At 41.1% G+C, this 20,034-nt stretch overlaps 2 protein-coding genes across 2 annotated transcripts; both read left to right on the top strand.

Moving 5' to 3' along the window:
• Positions 1-1,395: 1,395 nt before the first annotated feature.
• Positions 1,396-11,665, top strand: LOC137353561 (ferritin, higher subunit-like). The gene is made up of 6 exons (XM_068019928.1): positions 1,396-1,497; positions 2,439-2,585; positions 3,180-3,305; positions 10,094-10,240; positions 11,101-11,226; positions 11,510-11,665. Exons 1-6 carry the CDS (start codon positions 1,396-1,398, stop codon positions 11,663-11,665), a joined length of 804 nt encoding a protein of 267 aa, XP_067876029.1.
• A 2,267-nt stretch (positions 11,666-13,932) lies between these two features.
• On the top strand, positions 13,933-16,072 carry LOC137353560 (ferritin heavy chain B-like). Its single transcript, XM_068019927.1, has 4 exons — positions 13,933-14,034; positions 15,064-15,210; positions 15,456-15,581; positions 15,920-16,072. Exons 1-4 carry the CDS (start codon positions 13,933-13,935, stop codon positions 16,070-16,072), a joined length of 528 nt encoding a protein of 175 aa, XP_067876028.1.
• The last annotated feature ends 3,962 nt before the right edge of the window (positions 16,073-20,034 follow it).

Genomic DNA, 20,034 nt, shown 5'->3' with positions numbered 1-20,034 from the left:
TTCTGTCTTGCATTGTAGCTTCACCAGCGTGGTACTTCATTTTTAGGTTGCCTGGTGCTGCTTCTGGCTTGATGGTAATGTTAGAGTTAGGGATATGCCAGATTGTGGTTGAATACAATTCTGCTGCTGCTGATGGCCCACAGTGCCTCATGGATGCCCAGTTTTGAGCTGCTAGATCTATTCTTAATCTATCCCATGTGCGGTAGTGCCCCACAATACGATGGAGGGTGTCCTCAGTGTAAACATAGGATTTTGTCTCCACAAGGACTGTGCTGTAGTCATTCTTACCAACACTGTAAGGACAGATGCATTTGCAACAGGTAGGTGAGGAGGAGGTCAAGTGGGTTTTTCCCTCCTGTTGGTTCTCTCAGTACCTACGGCAGTCCTCGCCTGACAGGTATGTCTTTCAGGACTCAACCAGCCATGGTGCTGCTGAGCCACTCTTGATAATGGACATTGATGTCCCCCAGAATATATTCTGTGCCCTTGTTACCCTCAGTGCCTCTCCAAATGGTGTTCAACAAGGAGGAGTATTGATTCATCAGCTGAGGTAGGGTTGTAATCAGCAGGAGGTTTCCTTGCCCACATTTGGCGTGATGCCTTGAGACTTCATAGGGTCCAGAGTCAATGTTAAGGACACCCAGACCAACTATATGCCACAATGCTGCCATTTCTAGTGAGTCTGCCCTGCCTGTGGCACAGGCCATACCCAGGGATAGGAATGGGTGAATCTGGGATATTGGCTAATAGGTATGCTTCTGTGAGTATGAGTATGTCAGGCTGTTGTTGGACTAGTCTGTGGAACAGTTCTGCCAATTTTGGCACAAGTCCCCGGACATGAGGGAGGAGGACTTTGCAGGGTTGACTGAGCAGAGTGTGCATTTGTTGTATCTGATGCTATGTCAAAGCTGAGTGATCCATCCGATTTAATTCTTATTTGACATTTTCATTTCATACAACTGAGTGGCTTGCTCAGCCATCTCAGAAGGCAATTAAGAGTCAACCACAGTGCAGAATACTGATATATTTATTAACTGAATTTAAATTCCCCACCTGCTATGAAAGGATTTCAACTTATGTCCACTGGATCATTAGTTCAGGCTTCTGAATTACTAGTCCCAGTAATATAACTGCTATGCTACTATTTCCTATTGGATTGGCTGATTGACTCTGGGTCTCCCCCCCCCATCATCCTCCATCCCCCCCATCATCCTCCCCCACACCCCCTCTCCTTTGTCAAGTGGTGCCTGGATTCATGGGAGATTCCTAACTGGCTATCAGGGATTGTCAATCATCATTTGTGATGTCATTCTCTGTTTGAAGTCAGACTGATCCAATAGTATAAATATAAGAGTTCTAGAATTTTCTAGGTGATTGTGAGCTGCTATAGTGGAGATGGATTCCCAAGTGCGTCAGAACTATCACAAGGACTGTGAGGATGCTGTTAATAAGCAGATTAACCTGGAGCTCCATTCCTCTTATGTTTACCTGTCCATGGTATACTTTGTTTCTTTGAGTCTATTTGGTTTTATTAACTAATGTGGAGTTGTTATCTCGTCAATTAACTTTTTAATGTTGTTAACTGTTCTAATAATTTTATACTTTTTCTTATCATTGATTCTGTCAAATTGACCACAACCTTTGCTCATCACTTTATGAAAACTAATGCAGTCCTAATCTTAAATATTAGCCTGTGAATGCCTTCTGAGTTAAGTGACCTTGCCTATAGTAAGTCTACATGACCCTGTTAGTGAGTTGTTAAGTGAAAATGCATCTATTAGCATTTAACTAGCTATATACACTTGATCCTACATCATGCCCTTTTTTATTAAAGCTAAAATCTTGTAGACAAATCTGCTTAAGCTATTATGCCTGAAGGCAAATTGGTGATTTACAAACTGTGTTCACCTTTCTGAAAAGTTTTATTCAAACTTGAGTGGGAGCATGACTTTTTTTTTCTAAACAATACAAAACTTTCATATTTGGATAAAATATAATTGGGGAGTGTTTTTACTTTTGTGGTTGCCCCCTTGTCAGAAGATACAGCTCATAAAACTAGTACCTAAAGTCAAACAAACTCCAATATCTGTTATTGGACTCTGGGTATGGCAATGTATGCTGCCTCCACTACCTGGGACTGGACAAAGCTCAGCATATCTGTCTTAAATGTTGGGTTTTTTGGATTGCATTCTATCCTATTCTGCACTAAAGTTCTCTGACCTGGTGAGGGCACAGACCCACTTCAAGGCTTCCATTGTATTGTGGGTATTGAAAATCTTTAGTTCTATGTCAGAAATTTATTCCATTCTTTGGGTAAACTTGAGTTGCAAATCAGTAATGTATCATTTGCATGATCAAACTTGGCAATTTGATCCATGTTGACACTATTTCTGTTGCTCACTAATTCATTTTGGTATAATTCACTCTTGTGCCTACAGTCCTTCTATTTTGACCGGGATGATGTTGCCCTGCGTCACTTTGCTGAGTTCTTCAAGGAGCAGTCACATGAGGAATGGGAGCAGGCTGAGAAACTGCTGAAATTCCAGAATAAACGTGGTGGGCGTATCAGCCTAGTGGATATCAAGGTCAGCTGTGGAGAAATACTAGTAATGGATCACATGAGACACAAGGCTGTGGTGGGCTGGCAATATAATTGCTTAGCTATAGGAACATTGCATTCATAAGCAACCAAGCTAGTTAACTTGTACATAACAATGTGGCAGCTGGAACAGTGCTGATAAAGGACATTGAAGCCATAGATGACAAGGTAGATTCAGGATGATTGCAAATTGGAAAAACTAGTTATGAAGTAATAACCCAAAGCAAAGACCATTGGATCTTGTAAGGGAAGGAGTAGATGGACATGGAAGTGAAGAGGATACAGGGCAGCTGAATGAGTGGATTCATTTAAGAGCCAAGATGTGATGGGCAGAATGGCCTCCTTTTTTTTTTTCTGTTGTGAACTTGAATAACCCTGGTTTCTAATCTCTACTTCTTTTGGCTATTAGTTCACAGGATAGTATCTCCTCTGCTGTCAGACTAGGTGGAATCTTTTAAACTTGCAGGTGTTTATTCAGTATTGAACTGAATACTTGCTATTGAGAGAAACCAACTCCTTGACTGCTATTCTCAAAGTTGGCCATAGGAACTGATGATGCATTTTTAAATGTCCTCTTCAGAAGCCAGAGCAGGATGAGTGGAGCAATGGTCTGGAGGCAATGCAGAGAGCTCTGCAAATGGAGAAGGATGTGAACCAGAGTCTGCTGGATCTGCACAAACTCTCCACTGGCAACACTGACCCTCATGTAAGTTCTTAATGCTTTTAATATGAGGTGGTGGAATATCATGAGCTGATAGTTGTGTTGGTGTGCCTCCTGAGATCTTTAGGGAATGGAGGGTAAAGTAGACCATTATTTTTGAGAAGTCAATGTCTCCATGATCCTGGGAACTAAGCACCTATTGTACAGCAATTACTGCATCACCGGAGCAAACCTGCATTGTGGTGTAAGTTTGACTATCCTCCAGTCCAAGAGATAGCTGAAACATTCATTTATCTGCTGCTGGACATAACCAGTTTTCCTCTTATGTTCTAGTTGTGTGACTTCCTGGAGACTCACTACTTGGATGAGCAAGTGAAGATGATCAAGAAGCTTGGAGATCACATCACCAACCTGAAGAGACTGGGAGCCCCTGACAATGGCATGGGAGAGTACCTGTTTGACAAGCACATGCTGGGGGAAGAGTGACTTTGGGTGTACTAAAGTATTGGCATTACTCTGAACTAGTAATTGTCTTGAGGTTAACTTGTAAATGTTGTATTTGGGTGTTTTGTGGCAGCTGAAATAAAAACATTTTGGTGTTTAACAGAACTGATTTTCAGGTCAGTTGTTTGAGCTTGCATCAAATAAGAATTACTTCGAAGAAATGGAATCAAGCTAGATTTGGTTGGTAATGGGGATTATTTAACCTTCTTTCCAGAATACTGACTTTGGTTCAGTAGTGGCCTAAGATGATCAAAGCTACAAGTCTAATCTTGGTCTCTTAGCTGGTTTAAATGTTTGGTGCACTAAGACTCCAATGTGATTTTGGTTATGGTAAGACCTTGCTCCTCACTTGAATCTCCTTTTTGTTATGGATGTTTTGCAGTACAAGCTGCACTCTGAATAGACAAACCCCAACCCACCCCTTGAATTGCTGCTGATCCCTGATGCAAATACTGAGTGCAAAATGTCAGGTGAGGCCTCATATAATTGCACTCAGTGGCAAGGAGGGACTGGTAATGTAATTGGCTGACTTGATGTAATTGCTAATCTATATAAACATAGTTCACAGCCTCTAGGCCAAAGTTCATTGAATAGTTTAATGTCTTTCTCCCTTTTAAAATATCTTTTAATCTAAATTCTCCATTAATTGCTGGCTATAATGAATGAAAAATAGTCTATTTGCAATTGGGTGTGAGCCTTTACCATCAGTTACAACTGAACTAGTGATATTTAGAATTCAAGTAACAGAATTTTATCTTGCATTGCCTTAGTCTCAGTGTAGACTTTGCACTTTCTCCACTCTAGGTGAGCTAAGTTTCAAGTTGAGGGTACACAGTGTGGTTATTAGACTTCTAATTCAAAAAATAAATTCAAATATTCCCATGACTATTTTAAAGTTTGGATTCCTCTCCATGAAAACTGACCTCTGTAGCCACGGACTGGTTGGATTGTAAAAATCCAACTAGCTTTTTTTGGTGGGGGTGTGGTGGAGAAAACCTGCTATCCTTGCCCAGTCTGGCTTAAATGTGACCATTTGAGCACCTTCATGTGGCCTGCAGTTCAGGGAGGCACTAAGCCACTACCTTGTGGTAACTATCAGCAACAAATGCCAGCTGTGCCAGTGATCTCCAAACTTGAGCATGTTCCAAACTTGGGTTGCTCTAAAGACCAAATCTCCAGTCATTCTTACTTTATATTTTTCAGCCCTTCTGGATTCCATTTTTAGCAGCTGTTGTAGCCCAGACTCCACAGGTTTCAACTTTTCCCTTTTCTTGTCATTTGCAATCTTGGAAGCCCCTTGGGTCTCCTGTGCTGATTTTCTTTTTTATATATTGGTCTTGCTCATGTCCTTTTTTTTTAACCTTATGAGTACTCTAAGTCCTATTGCTCTGGTACAAAATTGCACTGGATTCTAAATGTTTAACGCTGCTGCTTCTAAGTGTAAATTGGCAAATAGACCCTGGTAACTATTGGGTAAACAGAGACTTAGTCTGTGTTTAGTGCTTTCAGTTTGAACATACTGAAATGTAGAGGTTTTCAACACATGAACACACCAGTTCATTAACCTCCTTACTACCTTTCCTTCAATAATGCTCCACTTTTATGCTTTCAGAACACTGCTATTTCCAGTGTTCTGATCAGGTCTATGACTGATATCCAGGGAACCCTAACATTTGCCACTTTTAGGACAACGTCAACTTTCCTTTCAGTTTGTTGAAACAGTTCATCTAGTAACTAAGGGCGGCGCAGTGGTTAGCACCGCAGCCTCTCGGCTCCAGGGAGCTGGGTTCAATTCTGGGTACTGCCTGTGCTGAGTTTGCAAGTTCTCCGTGTCGGTGTGGGTTTTTTCTGGGTGCTCCAGTTTCCTCCCACATGCCAAAGACTTGCAGGTTGATAGGTAAATTGGCCATTATAAATTGCCCCTAGTATCAGCAGGTGGTACGGAAGTATGGGACAGGAGATGAGTCTGAGGAGACTAAAGACAGATAATGGGGTGAATCTACAGATGACTGCTATAAATATTGACACAGTGGACGACGCAGAGCTTTTAGTTTCAGGGATCAGTCAGAAGGACTCTGTGGGTAGCACTATTGTCTCTGAGTCAGCAGATTGTGGGATCAAGTCCCACTCTAGAAACGTGAGCATAAAATCTAGGCTGACATTTCTAGTGCAGTACTGCGGGAGAGCTGCTGTGTCAAAGGTGCATCTTTCAGATGAACCATGAAACCAAGGCTCTGCCTGCCCTCTCAGGAGGGCGTTAAAAGATCGCATGAAACGATTTCAAAGAAGAGCAGGGCGGCACAGTGGCGCAGTGGTTAGCACCGCAGCCTCACAGCTCCAGGGACCCGGGTTCGATTCCGGGTACTGCCTGTGTGGAGTTTGCAAGTTCTCCCTGTGTCTGCGTGGGTTTCCTCCGGGTGCTCCGGTTTCCTCCCACAAGCCAAAAGACTTGCAGGTTGATAGGTAAATTGGCCATTATAAATTGTCACTAGTATAGGTAGGTGGTAGGGAAATATAGGGACAGGTGGGGATGTTTGGTAGGAATATGGGATTAGTGTAGGATTAGTATAAATGGGTGGTTGATGTTCGGCACAGACTCGGTGGGCCGAAGGGCCTGTTTCAGTGCTGTATCTCTAATCTAATCTAAACTTTTCCTGGAGACCAATATTTATCCGTCAACCAACATCACTAAAACAGAAAATCTGGTCTTGATTACATTGCTGATTGTGGGAGCTTGCTAAGGGTAAACTGACGACTGCATTTCCTACATTACAACAGTAACTACACCTCAAAAAGTATTTCATTGGCTGTAAATCACTTTGGAACGTCTTGAGATCATGAGAGACACGATAGAAATGCATGTTCTTTCATTTTGAACTGCAGTCTATATCATTGCTTGTAAATTTCATGATAAGAATTCAACATCCCTGGGTCTCCTCCATATTCTAGCTGATGTATGCAGGGAAATGTGAATGATTCATTTTGGTAGGAAGAACATGGAGAGACAATATAAAATAAAGGGTACAATTCTGAAGAGGGTGCAGGAGCAGAGGGATCTGGGTGTATATGTGCATAAGTCACGGAAGGTGGCAGGACAGGTTGACAGAGTGGTTAATACTGCATACAATATCCTGGGCTTTATTAGTAGGGGCATAGAGTACAAAAGCAAGGAAGTTATGTTGAACTTGTATAAGACACGAGTTTGGCCTCAGCTGGAGGGCGCTGCACTTTAGGAAAGATGTGAGGGCATTGGAGAGAGCACAGGAAAGATTCACAAAGAATGGTTCCAGGGATGAGGAACTTCAGTTATGAAGATAGATTGGAGAAGTTAGGACTGTTTTCCTTGGAGAAAAGAAGGCTGAGATGTGATTTAATAGAGGTATTCAAAATCATGAGGTGTCTGGGACAGAGCAGATAGAGAGAAACTGCTCCCACTCGGAACAGGACCAAGAACGAGAGGGCACAGATTTAAAGTATTTGGTAAGAGAAGTAAAAGTGACATGAGGAGAAACATTTTCACGCAGCGAGTGGTTAAGGTCTGGAATGGGCTGCCTGAGAACATGGTGGAGGCAGGTTCAAATGAAGCATTCAAAAGGGAATTAGACAGTTATATGAAAAGGAAGAATGTGCAGGGTTACGGGGAGAAGGCAGGGGAATGGGACTGAGTAAATTGCTCTTTTGGAGAGATGGTGCGGGCACGATGGGCCGAATGGCCTCCTTCTGCACTGTAACAATTCTGTGTTTCTATATGCAGGTGCTCAATAAGTTTGGAAGTGATGGAGTATCTGAAAACTTGACATTCATCTGTCCCATTGTTGGTTGCTTTACAGATCCATTGATCCATCTGGATGTTGCATCAAAGCTACAGATAGCTGCAAATACCCAACTCACTGAACCATCCAGCACTATTAAAAAGACACTGATTCACAAACAACAGAGGATTTATTTAACCAAGCCAGGTGGCTATTAACAGGTCCAGGTAGTATGCAGCTGAGGAGGCCGTTCAGTCCAACTGTCTGCCTCTCATCAGCGGCTACATCCATGCTTGGATGTCCCCGGAGAGGGGGCGGCACACTGTGTCTGGCGGTTTGTTTGTGGCCTCCTACAACTGGTGGGCACCGGAGTGTATCGTCAACACCTCCCCCCCCCCCCCCCCCCACTCAAAAGAAATGTCATTTTAATTTGAATTGCTAAGTTTCCTTTAGAGTTTTGGTTTCTGTTACAGTTTAGATTTTTTAGATTTAGATTTTAGATTTAGAGATACATCACTGAAACAGGCCCTTCGGCCCACCAAGTCTGTGCCGACCATTAACCACCCATTTATACTAATCCTACACTAATCCCATATTCCTACCACATCCTCACCTGTCCCTATATTCCCCTACCACCTACCTATACTAGGGGCAATTTATAATGGCCAATTTACCTATTAACCTGCAAGTCTTTTGGCTGTGGGAGGAAACCGGAGCACCCGGCGAAAACCTATGCAGTCACAGGGAGAACTCGCAAACTCCACACAGGCAGTACCCAGAATTGAACCCGGGTCGCTGGAGCTGTGAGGCTGCGGTGCTCACCACTGCGCCACTGTGCCGCCCTTTTTTAGTGATGTCCTTTTAAGAAGGGAGCACTGATTACCTCTTTTAATTGATAAAGATATACATCCGTATAAAAGCGCTAAAGAATTCGCTTAAACCACTGATTCTGGATATTTGAATTATGTTTGGGGGAAGTGCAGGGCAATTGAGATCCTTATTGAGCTGTCAGCCAATGATGCTCAACCTACAAAGCTGTGAGTGGCTCTTCCCCCCCTCCCTTTACTTGATTGGTGTACTGAGGGAGGCTGCAATTTCTAATAGGGTGTTGAGGATTGTCGCTCATTACCTAGACTGCCACGCCCTGGATTATCTAGCAGAACAAAAACAGCAGTTCGGGCAGTTGAAGTTTTAACTTTTTGTTTCAACAAAGCTGTTTGGAAGTTAAAATAAATAAGATGGCTTCTCAAGTGTGTCAGAACTACCAGAAAGGCTGTGAGGATGCTGTCAACAAGCAGATCAATCTGGAGCTCTATTCTTCCTATGTTTAAATATGGTGAATTTTGCATTTTTCGCTATCTCAATGGAGATTATAAATTTACTAAACTGAGATATATCCAACTCTGCTATTTTCCTGCAATCTATGTACAGTGATTTTTTTTTAAAGCTGTATGTAATTTATCATGTGTGTTAATGAACAAACTTTTTCTCTCCTGTGCAATTGCTGAACCATTTTTTGAGTGTGTTAAATCTTAACTCTCTTTCCTGTGAGTTTGTTATTGTAGATTTATTGGAATACCCTCTCATTCCAATGAATATATTTGGCAATTCTTAATTTGAAATTGCCCAAAAGCTTTTCCCTGTCTTGCCTTTCGTAATGAAGGAATCTAATCTGAAAATTAAAGTTGGGCCATTTGGGAGGGAAGTCAAGAAGTGCTTTTCCACATAGGATGGTAGCAATCTAGAACTTTTGCTTTTGTTTCTCTCCTCTCGGCCAAAGGCTGTTGGGATAACGGGAACTTTTGAGGCAAGGGATTAAAGCTAAGTGATAGAACAGTATGATCAAGGCTGTTCCATTCAATTTGAAGGGCAGAATGGCCTGCTCTTGTTTGTCTATTGGCTTTAAGTACCAGGCTGTAACCTTCTGTCCTTTCTCATACAGTCTTTTGCTTTATTGGTAGCAAGCCTTCAGTTACTTTGTCCCTAGTCAGGGGTGCTCTCCCTCAGTCCTGCTGTTTTCCTATGCCTTGACCTTCGAGTACTTCCCAGTCATACAATTAACTTTTTTTTTTATTCCTTGGTATCAATTTCTCCTCTGAAATACTTTGTATTGAAGTTTCCAAATGCTGCTTGTAGTTTTGACCTTGTCCATGGGATGAATGTAGCCAGTAAAACTCAGACTTGTTTATATCATCATTGTACTATGTGAATTGTGTACTGTAACTACATCTCTACTTTAAGGGCTTTGCCTCCAGTTCCAGTCGTGCCCTTTAACTAACCTGTACAAAACAGACCTGGGTCAATAGTTAATGATTGAACATCAACCTAGTTGAAGGATCCAAATCTTGATAATTAGATAATTTCCCAGTTCCTTTGCCAATGGCCTAATCTTCCACTGGCTAGTTTCACCATGACTTGGAGTGAGACTATCCAATCCATGTCGATTGAAGTGAATAAGACTGTGCATTTTTAGTGAGACTGTGAAGTCTTGAAAGAAAAATATTGAAATTGGCTTTATGTACGCAATGCATGATTGATCTGCCATGGGAAACAAATGCTACTTTAATCTCTCCACAGTCCTATTACTTTGACCGGGGTGATGTTGCCCTGCGTCACTTTGCTGAGTTCTTCAAGGAGCAGTCACATGAGGAACAGGAGCACACTGAGAAACTGATGAAATTCCAGAATAAACGTGGAGGCCAAATCATCTTGGAGGACATCAAGGTTGGGTTTAATAAATGGCCTCCTGTTTGGATCCCCTTTAAACTGATGCTTTAGAAAGTATCTGAAACAACTTATGACCGGTGGTGTACCACAGGGATCGGTGCTGGGACCCTTGCTGTTTGTAGGGCACATTAATGATTTAGACTTGAATGTAGGAGGTATGATCAGTAAGTTTGCAGATGACACTAAAACTGGTGTTGTAAGTAGTGAGGAGGAAAGCCTTCGAGGTATACAAAATTGTGGGGCATTGATAGGTTACAGAGGAAGAAACTTTTTTCGTTAGCGGAGGGGTCAAAAACCAGGGGGCATAGATTTAAGGTGAGGGGATTTGAGGAAAAGTTTTTAACCCAGAGGGTGGTTGGAATCTGGAACGCACTGCCTGAAGTGGTAGAGGCAGGAACCCTCAACATTTAAGAAGTATTTAGATGAGCACTTGAAATGCCATAGCATACAAGGCTACAGGCCAAGTGTTGGAAAATGGGATTAGAATAGTTAGATGCTTGATGGCTGGCAGACACAATGGGCTGAAGGGCCTGTTTCTGTGCTGTATGACTGACTGACTGTAACTTGATAAAAGGCACAAATAGGCCATTTAGCCAAGCTGGTTTATGCTAGTATTTTATATTTCTCCAGTCTCTCCTCTCCTTGCTTCACTAACCTTGATCAGCATATCCTTCTGTTCCTTTTCTATGCACATTTCTAGCTTCACCTTAAATAGATATACTATTTACCTCCTCAGTCCACTTGTGATAACTAAATGCAGTCATTTATATTCTAACAGTGGTTTATGGTGACAGGCAATTTAATGTGTATTTTTTGTTAAATCCATTGTAAGTAAACTGTCTGACTTTCCTCTTCAGAAGCCAGAGCAGGATGAGTGGAGCAATGGTCTGGAGGCAATGCAGAGAGCTCTGCAGATGGAGAAGGATGTGAACCAGAGTCTGCTGGATCTGCACAAACTCTCCACTGGCAACACTGACCCTCATGTAAGTTCTTTTAATGTGGGCTTTTGTAGTTCATGAATCTTGGCAGCTCTGGAATCCATTCACAATATTTCAATGTCCAATATCTCCCTGTTGGTGTCTTGAGTGTTTTGGAGAGGAGAGTTTGATCACAGTAGGATAATTAATCTATATACCTCTTTTGAGCAGTACATTTAATCGTTACACCATTTCTCTACCCACAAGTTCAAGAGGATTAATGTCCAAACCGTTGTTGAGACACTACTTCATGATTTCTACAGCTGGACCTATCTGGTTTTTTTTTCAGTTGTGTGACTTCCTGGAGACTCACTACTTGGATGAGCAAGTGAAGATGATCAAGAAGCTTAGAGAGCACATCACCAACCTGAAGAGACTGGGAGCCCCTGACAATGACATGGGAGAGTACCTGTTTGACAAGCTCAGCCTGGGGGAGAGTGACTGAACTGACTGCAGGAAACCAGCTTGTGTTTAGTCCTCAATCTCAATTGTGAGGAATGATGGCTTCTGACTAGAAAGAGCAATGAGACATATGGCTCTTGCTGTGTAATGTAATAGCTGTCATTAGCTGAAAATAAACTTGATATTGGATTGGATTTTGTCTCCTTGTGGTTCATTTTGCTGCTTCTCATTTAAATTGCTTGGGTGGGGTGGTGGTGAGGGGGGGGTGTTGAGTCCTGCACTGGGAGCAATGAAATTCAGTCTTCGATCATTCCACGTAGATGTCTTTGCATCTCTTAAAGGCACTTTTTGGGTATTGTCAGCACATTGTGCTACAATTCTATGACTTGGGTCGGATTTCCAGGCTAATGGGTTTGATGGCTTCATGTTTCAGACAAAACAAAATCTTCAGCTGGCACAATGTGAAAGCTTTACAGGTGCCTGTGTTTTAAGAATTACATTGAATTTACAGTACAGAGAAAGGCTATTTGGCCCAACAGCTCCTTATCAGTGTGTATGCTCTGAATTCCTCCTAGCCCTATTAGCAGAGCCTATTCCTTTCTCCCACTGTTTATGTAACTTCCCCTTGAATACATCTATGCTCTTTGCCTCAACTACTCATTGTGGTAGCACAAGGGATTGTGTGATGGGAGAAACCATGTAAAGGAAAGGTAACGCTAATGGGTTCTGGTTCGAAAGAAACTAAAAATGAGAATAACACACTCTGGTGTAGGTTGCATAACACACCAAGACATTTCAGTCACCTTATTAAACTTTGCTGTTGTGTGACAATTCACAAATAGCAAAGGTTGTTTATCATCACCTTGATCTTTTCATACTGATCAACATCTCTACTCCCTATAGGAAGTGATATTGAATTTAGAGGTCCTGTGGAAAGGATCAATCAATAGTTCCCTAAGAACCAGTAACTACAGGCCTTGATCAAAGTCTCTGGGGTCCACCTAGGTGGCCCTTATGTGACCACATGATGTCCGTCAGTTAGTCAAAGCCTTTTGCACGGCTAGTTGTTGTGATTTGGAATGCACTGCTTAAAAGGGTGGTGGAAGCAGATTTAATACTAATTTTGAAGAGGATATATGCTTGAAAAGGTGAACAATTGTTGGGCTATCGGTAGGTGTGGGGGAGTGGGCCTAATTGGATAGGTCTTTTAAAAAGCCAGCAGAGGCAGGATGGGGTAAATGGCCTCCTTCTGTGCAGTCTGAATCTATGATGAGCCAGAGAGTTAGAGAAGATCTGAGTCTCAGTGTTTCCAACAGATTCAAATAATCTTTAGCCTCATTAAAAGTTGACCATAAAAAGGACTCATCTAACATACAGAATTGACGGGCAGGAAATGACCAGCTAGTCCATCAAGCCTGCCCCAAAACAAACTACAGCAAATGGAGATGAGTCTGTAGGTGACGCTGTATTCAGTAATGTTCACTCCATTCATTCAAGATGTTTTGATTATTGTATGATTTGATTATTGATTATTATTATTTGATTATTGATGCTTTGATTATTGTATCAGCTCCATAGTTCCCTTCAAGTTACAAACTTGGTCAGTTTATGAAGAGCCACTTCAATGAAAGTAACAAATTATTTATATTTAGAGATACAGCACTGAAACAGGCCCTTCGGCCCACCGGGTCTGTGCCGACCAAGAACCACCCATTTATACTAACCCTACAGTAATCCCATATTCCCTACCACCTACCTACACTAGGGGAAATTTACAATGGCCAATTTACCTATCACCTGCAAGTCTTTGGTGGTGGGAGGAAACCGGAGCACCCTGCGAAAACCCACGCAGTCACAGGGAGAACTTGCAAACTCCGCACAGGCAGTACCCAGAATTGAACCCGGGTCCCTGGAGCTGTGAGGCTCCGGTGCTAACCACTGCGCCGTCCAGTTAATTCAAATGAGAACTTTAAACAACGAGACATTTTCTGATTTGAAGAAGGTCAAGGAACTCAAAAGCAGTGACATCATCAAAACTAATCTCCCAAAACCTTCTGGTATTCCAAGGTTCTGATTGGCTCTTGGTCCCATCCCCTCCCCCACACCCCCTCTCCTCTGTTAATCTGTGCCTGGATTCATGCAAGATTCCTGACTGGCTGTCAGGGGTTGCAATTATCATTGGTGATGTCATTTCCTGCTTGAATGCAGGCTGACCCAGTGGTATAAATACAAGAGCTTGTGTTAGGTAGTATAAGTTTTGGAAATTTGTAGGAAGTAGTGAGCAGTTATTAGTGCACAGAAATAGTGAGGATGGCTTCCCAAGTGTGTCAGAACTACCACAAGGACTGTGAGGATGCTGTTAACAAGCAGATTAACCTGGAGCTCTATTCCTCCTATGTTTACCTGTCTATGGTGAGCCTTGTATTCCTTGTTACTGTATTCTGAAAAGTTGGAATTTCTGTAGTTTAATGAAATGGCTTTTAAACTGTTTTTTGTGACTTCCTTTCATTTGAAGTGGCTTTTCATAATCTGGCCAAGTGTGTAACTTGCAAAGAATTGTGGAGCTACTACAGAATTCAAAGCAATTGAGCTACCTTGAGTGAATTTGCAAATCGAGCATTGGGCAAAAAAAATTGATAGATGGAATGGAAAGTATTTTTGGGCAGTAAATGCTTCCAGTATGTAACTCAAGGTGATATTGAGTTAATGGACTGCTCCTTTTAGCACCTGCTCTGAGATTTAATATATGAAACTAGCTCAGCTGCTGCCTGACTTTATAAGTGATGAGCACAAACCAGGTCAAGTGTTTACTGATATTGCCCAAAGTTTAGTCTCAATGAGGTGACTAGTTGGTGAAATGGTAACCAGTCCTCACCAATTTAATTGCCTTTTTTAGTTGAAAGTGAAGCACTGAGAATCCTGCTGCTGTTGCCTTGTGCAGGGTAACTAGAATCTTGGGCCATATTGTAGAGTAAAGCCACTAGAATGAAGCATTTTCTCTTTTCATGACCTAAGTATTAGCTTAACATGGGAAGATCATGTAGTTCCTGAGTAGCCAATCCCAAGATAGTGAAAGGTAATGTAATTTATTGATCATAAACCCTTTTTGAAGTGTAGTCATGGTCAAATGCAATGTGTGCATTGCAAGCTCTTACACAGTGATATGATCATTGGTTTTAGTGATGCTGAGGGAGGAATGTTGACCGCTTTTTAAATTCTGAAAACATGAGGGCCTTGGTTTAACATATCTGAATGATGGGGGAATAAGGAGTAATGTTAATCCAGCAGTATTAATTTTGCTTCATGAGATGTAATCCAACCTTTTTTTAGTGTTTCTTTTTGAGCTCTTGAACATGTTCAAGATAAATGAATAGTGTTTGATCTTGGATCTAGATCATTAATATAGAATTCAACATGAAGCTGTTTAAATTCTCTTCACAGTCCTATTACTTTGACCGGGATGATGTTGCCCTGCGTCACTTTGCTGAGTTCTTCAAGGAGCAGTCACATGAGGAACGGGAGCACGCTGAGAAACTGATGAAATTCCAGAATAAACGTGGAGGCCGAATCATCTTTGAGGACATCAAGGTTGGGTTTAATGCAGGCGTTGCCTCCTGTTTGGATCCCATGGGAATGACTGATTGATTAAATCAAGAATACTTTTCTTTTTAAAACAATTGGTTCTGATTGGTCAAGAATAGTTATTAACCATGGAGTAATTAGGTCCTGTTAACATGGATCTCTTTGTTTTTTTTCACACCTGTTTTCCTTGTACTTTCTGATGTATTTTTCTTTAATCCATTGTAAGTGAACTGTCTGACTTTCCTCTTCAGAAGCCAGAGCAGGATGAGTGGAGCAATGGTCTGGAGGCAATGCAGAGAGCTCTGCAGATGGAGAAGGATGTGAACCAGAGTCTGCTGGATCTGCACAAACTCTCCACTGGCAACACTGACCCTCATGTAAGTTGTTAATGTGGGCTTTTGGATAAAGTGGAGCTGGTGGAACCTTGTTCCTGTTCAGATCTCCATTCTAAATGCTGTTGTGTTGGGGTGTCTCACTTGGGTTCCCTAAGGGGTTGAGTAGGGGGGCAAAGAGGTTGACTTACTGTGAATATGGGCAACTATTATACAGCAATTCCTGTGCATCAGGACAAATTTTACATCAAAATTAATTGTGCCTCTTGACTATCAACTAGTCAGAGGATTTTAAAATCCAAATTCTGAGCAAAAGTCAGACATTCCTTGGTATCTGCTGCTGGTCATAACTATATACTTTTTTTTTTCTCCTGTCCACTCAGCTTTGTGACTTCCTGGAGACTCACTACTTGGATGAGCAAGTGAAGATGATCAAGAAGCTTGGAGATCACATCACCAACCTGAAGAGACTGGGAGCCCCTGACAATGGCATGGGAGAGTACCTGTTTGATAAGCACACACTGGGGGAAGAGTGACTGAACTGACTGCAGGGATCAAAGCTGTTTAGTACTAAGGTTGTGTGTAAGTCACCCCCTTCCCTTCCTGGTCATTGTAGGGAATGATGGCTAATGACCTGGAGACCTCATCTCATGATGTGTAATGTTAACTAAATAAACTTCTCCATATTGGACTGAGTTTTGCCTCCTTGTTTGGTTCATTTTTTTTAACAAACATTCTTGCATTGAACAAAAATTACACTAGGCTGTGTAACAGCTTTATCATGTCCTCTGAAATTGAAATCCTTTTCAATTTGTGATAATTCTTTGCTTTTTGTGTATTCAGGATCACAGTGAAGGGTGATTAGTAATTGTAATTTAGATGAAGAAATGTAATACAATAATGGTTTATATAATACCTTCAGCATTGCATGATGGTTAACTGAAGCATTCACAGACAATAGTGACACCCTCTGAGAAGGCTGATGCCACAGCTTAGCCATAGAGGTGTTGAGGATTGTTTTAAAAGGCAGATTCCTTTTAGGGAGGGAACTCCAGAGCTTGGGGCCGAGGCTGATTAAAACCAAGTGAATGTCACCACTGGTGCATGCTCCTGCTCTTGTGCTGCTGCAGCTGTTTGGAAAACATTCTTTCATATTTTAGCAGTGACTTAATATTCCATCATTTCAATCTTGATCAATCCTATTTAAGGATAGTATCTGTCCTGGCCTGAGCAGTCCCAGTAACAAGAAAGCTTCTACCAATCCAGTCAGAATTCAGTATGTAAAATATACCTAGGGTAGTTCTCATGGCCAAATTTATAACTCTGGACTACCTGGTAAGCTCTGTGGGCAAAAAAGCCATAGGAACTTGATTTCCCATAATGTACAAAAGGGAATTACAACTGCATGACTAGGAAATCAATTGGAAATGCCATAATTTTACTGGCCTTTGAAGTGTTTGGCAGGGGCCTGTGAAGGAGGAAAAAAAAATATGGATTTGTTTTTAGAGATGACTGACTTTAGAAAGTCTTGCACATTCTGGCGTAATCCAAGAAACTGGGTATGGTATGAAAGGCAGAGGAATATCTGGTGCTCTACTCCAATCTCCTCATTCTGGAAGGAATGAATATATTTCATGAACTGCATGAAGCAAATTAAACTGAGCTATTTCTCTGCTCAATATTTTCCTGTCCTTCAATTTATAAACTTAATGCTTGAACTGCTCTATATAAATTTGTGCTTAGTCCCATTGTACATTTCATACTAAATAAAAATTATCCATTCCAAATCCTAATAGGTCTCCATTTATTTCCTTCAGCCCATCGATGGATTCAAATGTTCATGCTGCAACTGTACTTAGCCCAGATTTAACTTTATCTTCACTGCAGTTCTTAAGTTCCTAATGAAATTCCAGTCTTCAGTCATTCCATGTTAAAGTCTTTCCATTTCTTAAAGAAGCTTCCAGTAACCTTATTTGATCTTTGCTAGTGTGAAAATTCACGAACAGCAAAGGATGTTTCTTATCACCTTGAGCTTTTTCTACTGATCAACATTCCTAGTCCCTACAGGTAGTGACGCTGAATTCAAAGTTGTCATGTGGAAAGGATCAATCAATAGTTCCCTCAGAACCAGAAACACAGGTCTTAATCAAACTCTCTATTATCCACCGGGGTGACCATGGAATGTCCATTAGTTTGGTCAAAAACCTTTGTGGCCATAGGACATTCACTGCATCTTGGATCCTTTTTGACCAGAACAGGTGTAAACACCTGGAAACTTTTTCTGTTCAGGTGGGTCAACTGTGCCCATTGGTGGCATCTGTCCTGAGAGACTTGTGTCTGTAGTGTGATTGTTGGCTCTGGATGTGAATCACTGCCACCCTGTCTGGCCCATCTAAAACAGATTTAATCCAAGGAAACACATCTCATCAGCTAATCCAGGACTGAACCACTTCTGCAATGAAACCAGATGTCAATGTTTTAGATTGCAGAGGAACACCGTGAGGCAAAAGAACCAGAGGGAGAGATGAGAATTATTTTTACACAGATCATGCAAATAGTAAACTTGGTCAGATTATAAAAAGCTACTTTAGCAAAAATAGCAAATTATCATTTAATTTGAAATTGAGATGCTACAACATTAAACCACGAAACACTTTCAGATTTGAGGAATGTCAAGGAACCTTTAGGAAGGTGTGATGGAATGTAGGTATAATAGGCTTAATTAGGTAGAATTTAGATATAGTTAAAATGTTATACCTTTTAGAATTAAAGATTGAATAAATGGTCAGTTTTCATGACTCATTGATATTTCCCTTTAAGAAGGTAGAGTTAGAAATTTCAAGGTCTTTCAAGGTCCCTGTCGCAATAGAATGTGAACCAGAAACAACTTTTAAGTTGGGAAATCCATTTCAGTGTCTCTGTTGCCAAGGACTTGGAGGATAAACACACATTGAAATATTGTGTGTGACATCAGTAAGAGGTAGCAATAGACTTAATTGATAGTCTTGGTTGCTGATGTAGACAGATCGGCTCAAAAGGTTGTTACAAGGTACCATATAAAATACAATTATAGATAATAAAACAATAAATGGAATAGTACTTACAGGAACAAGAGGTCAAGTAAACACAATTATAAATATTTTGACCAGATAAATGCTCACAACTTTAAGAGCAGGGGAATTCCAGCAAAACATTAAGTGGAGATGTCAAATATGGATTTCAATAGCAAGGAAAACACACAGAAAAGTAACACCTAAATGTTAAAAGGTCAGATGATACCTTAGAAACAGTATAAACTGGAGACTTTCTGAAGCAAAAATTAGAAATGTTGAATCCTCATCAATACTTCTCACTCCATGGCTTACTGGGGGAATTTAAGGTAAAAGTTGGCTTTAAATTTTGATGGATATTCTAAGATATTTTGCTGTAATATTAGCAAAGTTAAACTTTTGGATTCTATGTTAGAAATAAGATTATGTGTTACATCTCTTCGTAATATTTGATAATGTGATATACTTATCCACTTGAAAGTGTATTGCATGGTAAATTCTTTAATAAATATTTAAAAGTTAATAAATCGTCTCATGTAGTATTCTGTATTCAACTACAAGAAAAGCCTCTCTGTGTCTCTTTAAGTGGAAAGATATGTATTAAAGAGGGTTTCCCAGACCCTTATAATATCTGGGATATTTATGACTTAGCCATAACTATTAAAAAATAGGCTATCCGAAAGATGGTAATATTCTCTGTTAGTTTTCTTTCTTTGAGGGAAAACTAGTTCAATTCTTTGGACCCAAATAAGTGTCTATAGGAATTTGTCTAGTTTGAACTTAAAGGAGATTCATAGGGATGTATGCCCGATTTGGTTTAGTCCCTATAAGTGATTAAAGTCATAAATCATTTCAAAGGGTGCAGAGAAGGTTTACCAGAAATTTACCAGGGATGAGGGACTTCAGCTATGAGGAGAAGTTGCAAAAGTTAAGACTGTTCTCCACGGAACAGAGAAGGTTAAGAGGTGACTGAACATAGGTCTTCAAAGTGATGACAGGGTTTGACAGAACAGATAGAGAGCTATCATTCTCTCTGGCAAATGGACCAATAACCAGAGGTCATAGATTCAAAATCATTGGCAAAGAATCTGGAGAGGAGGTGAGAAATCTTTCATTGAGAAAGTTCTCGGGATCTGGGATGCTTGACCTGAAAGGTGCTGGAAGCCGTTTCCATAAATAAGTGTAATGGGAGTTGGACAGGTGCCTGAGGATCAGAAATGTAATGGGGTATGGACAAAAGTCAGGGATGTGGCATTAAGCATAACTGCGCCTTCGAAAAACTAGCACAGTCACAAAGGGCCGAATGGCCTCCTTCTGTGCTGTAAGTTTCTTTGACTCTGTAATCTTCTTTGACTCTGTAATCCAAAAGCAGTGACATCATCATGACTAAGCTCCCAAATCTGCCTGCATGTCAAAGCTCTGATTGGCTCTGGGTCTCACCCCCTCCC

The sequence above is a fragment of the Heterodontus francisci genome, chromosome 41 (genome assembly GCF_036365525.1).
Source record: "Heterodontus francisci isolate sHetFra1 chromosome 41, sHetFra1.hap1, whole genome shotgun sequence".
NCBI classification, from domain to species: Eukaryota; Metazoa; Chordata; class Chondrichthyes; order Heterodontiformes; family Heterodontidae; genus Heterodontus; species Heterodontus francisci.
The sequence above is the reverse complement of the archived record's forward strand: the minus strand, read 5'-3'. Positions and strand labels throughout refer to the sequence as shown.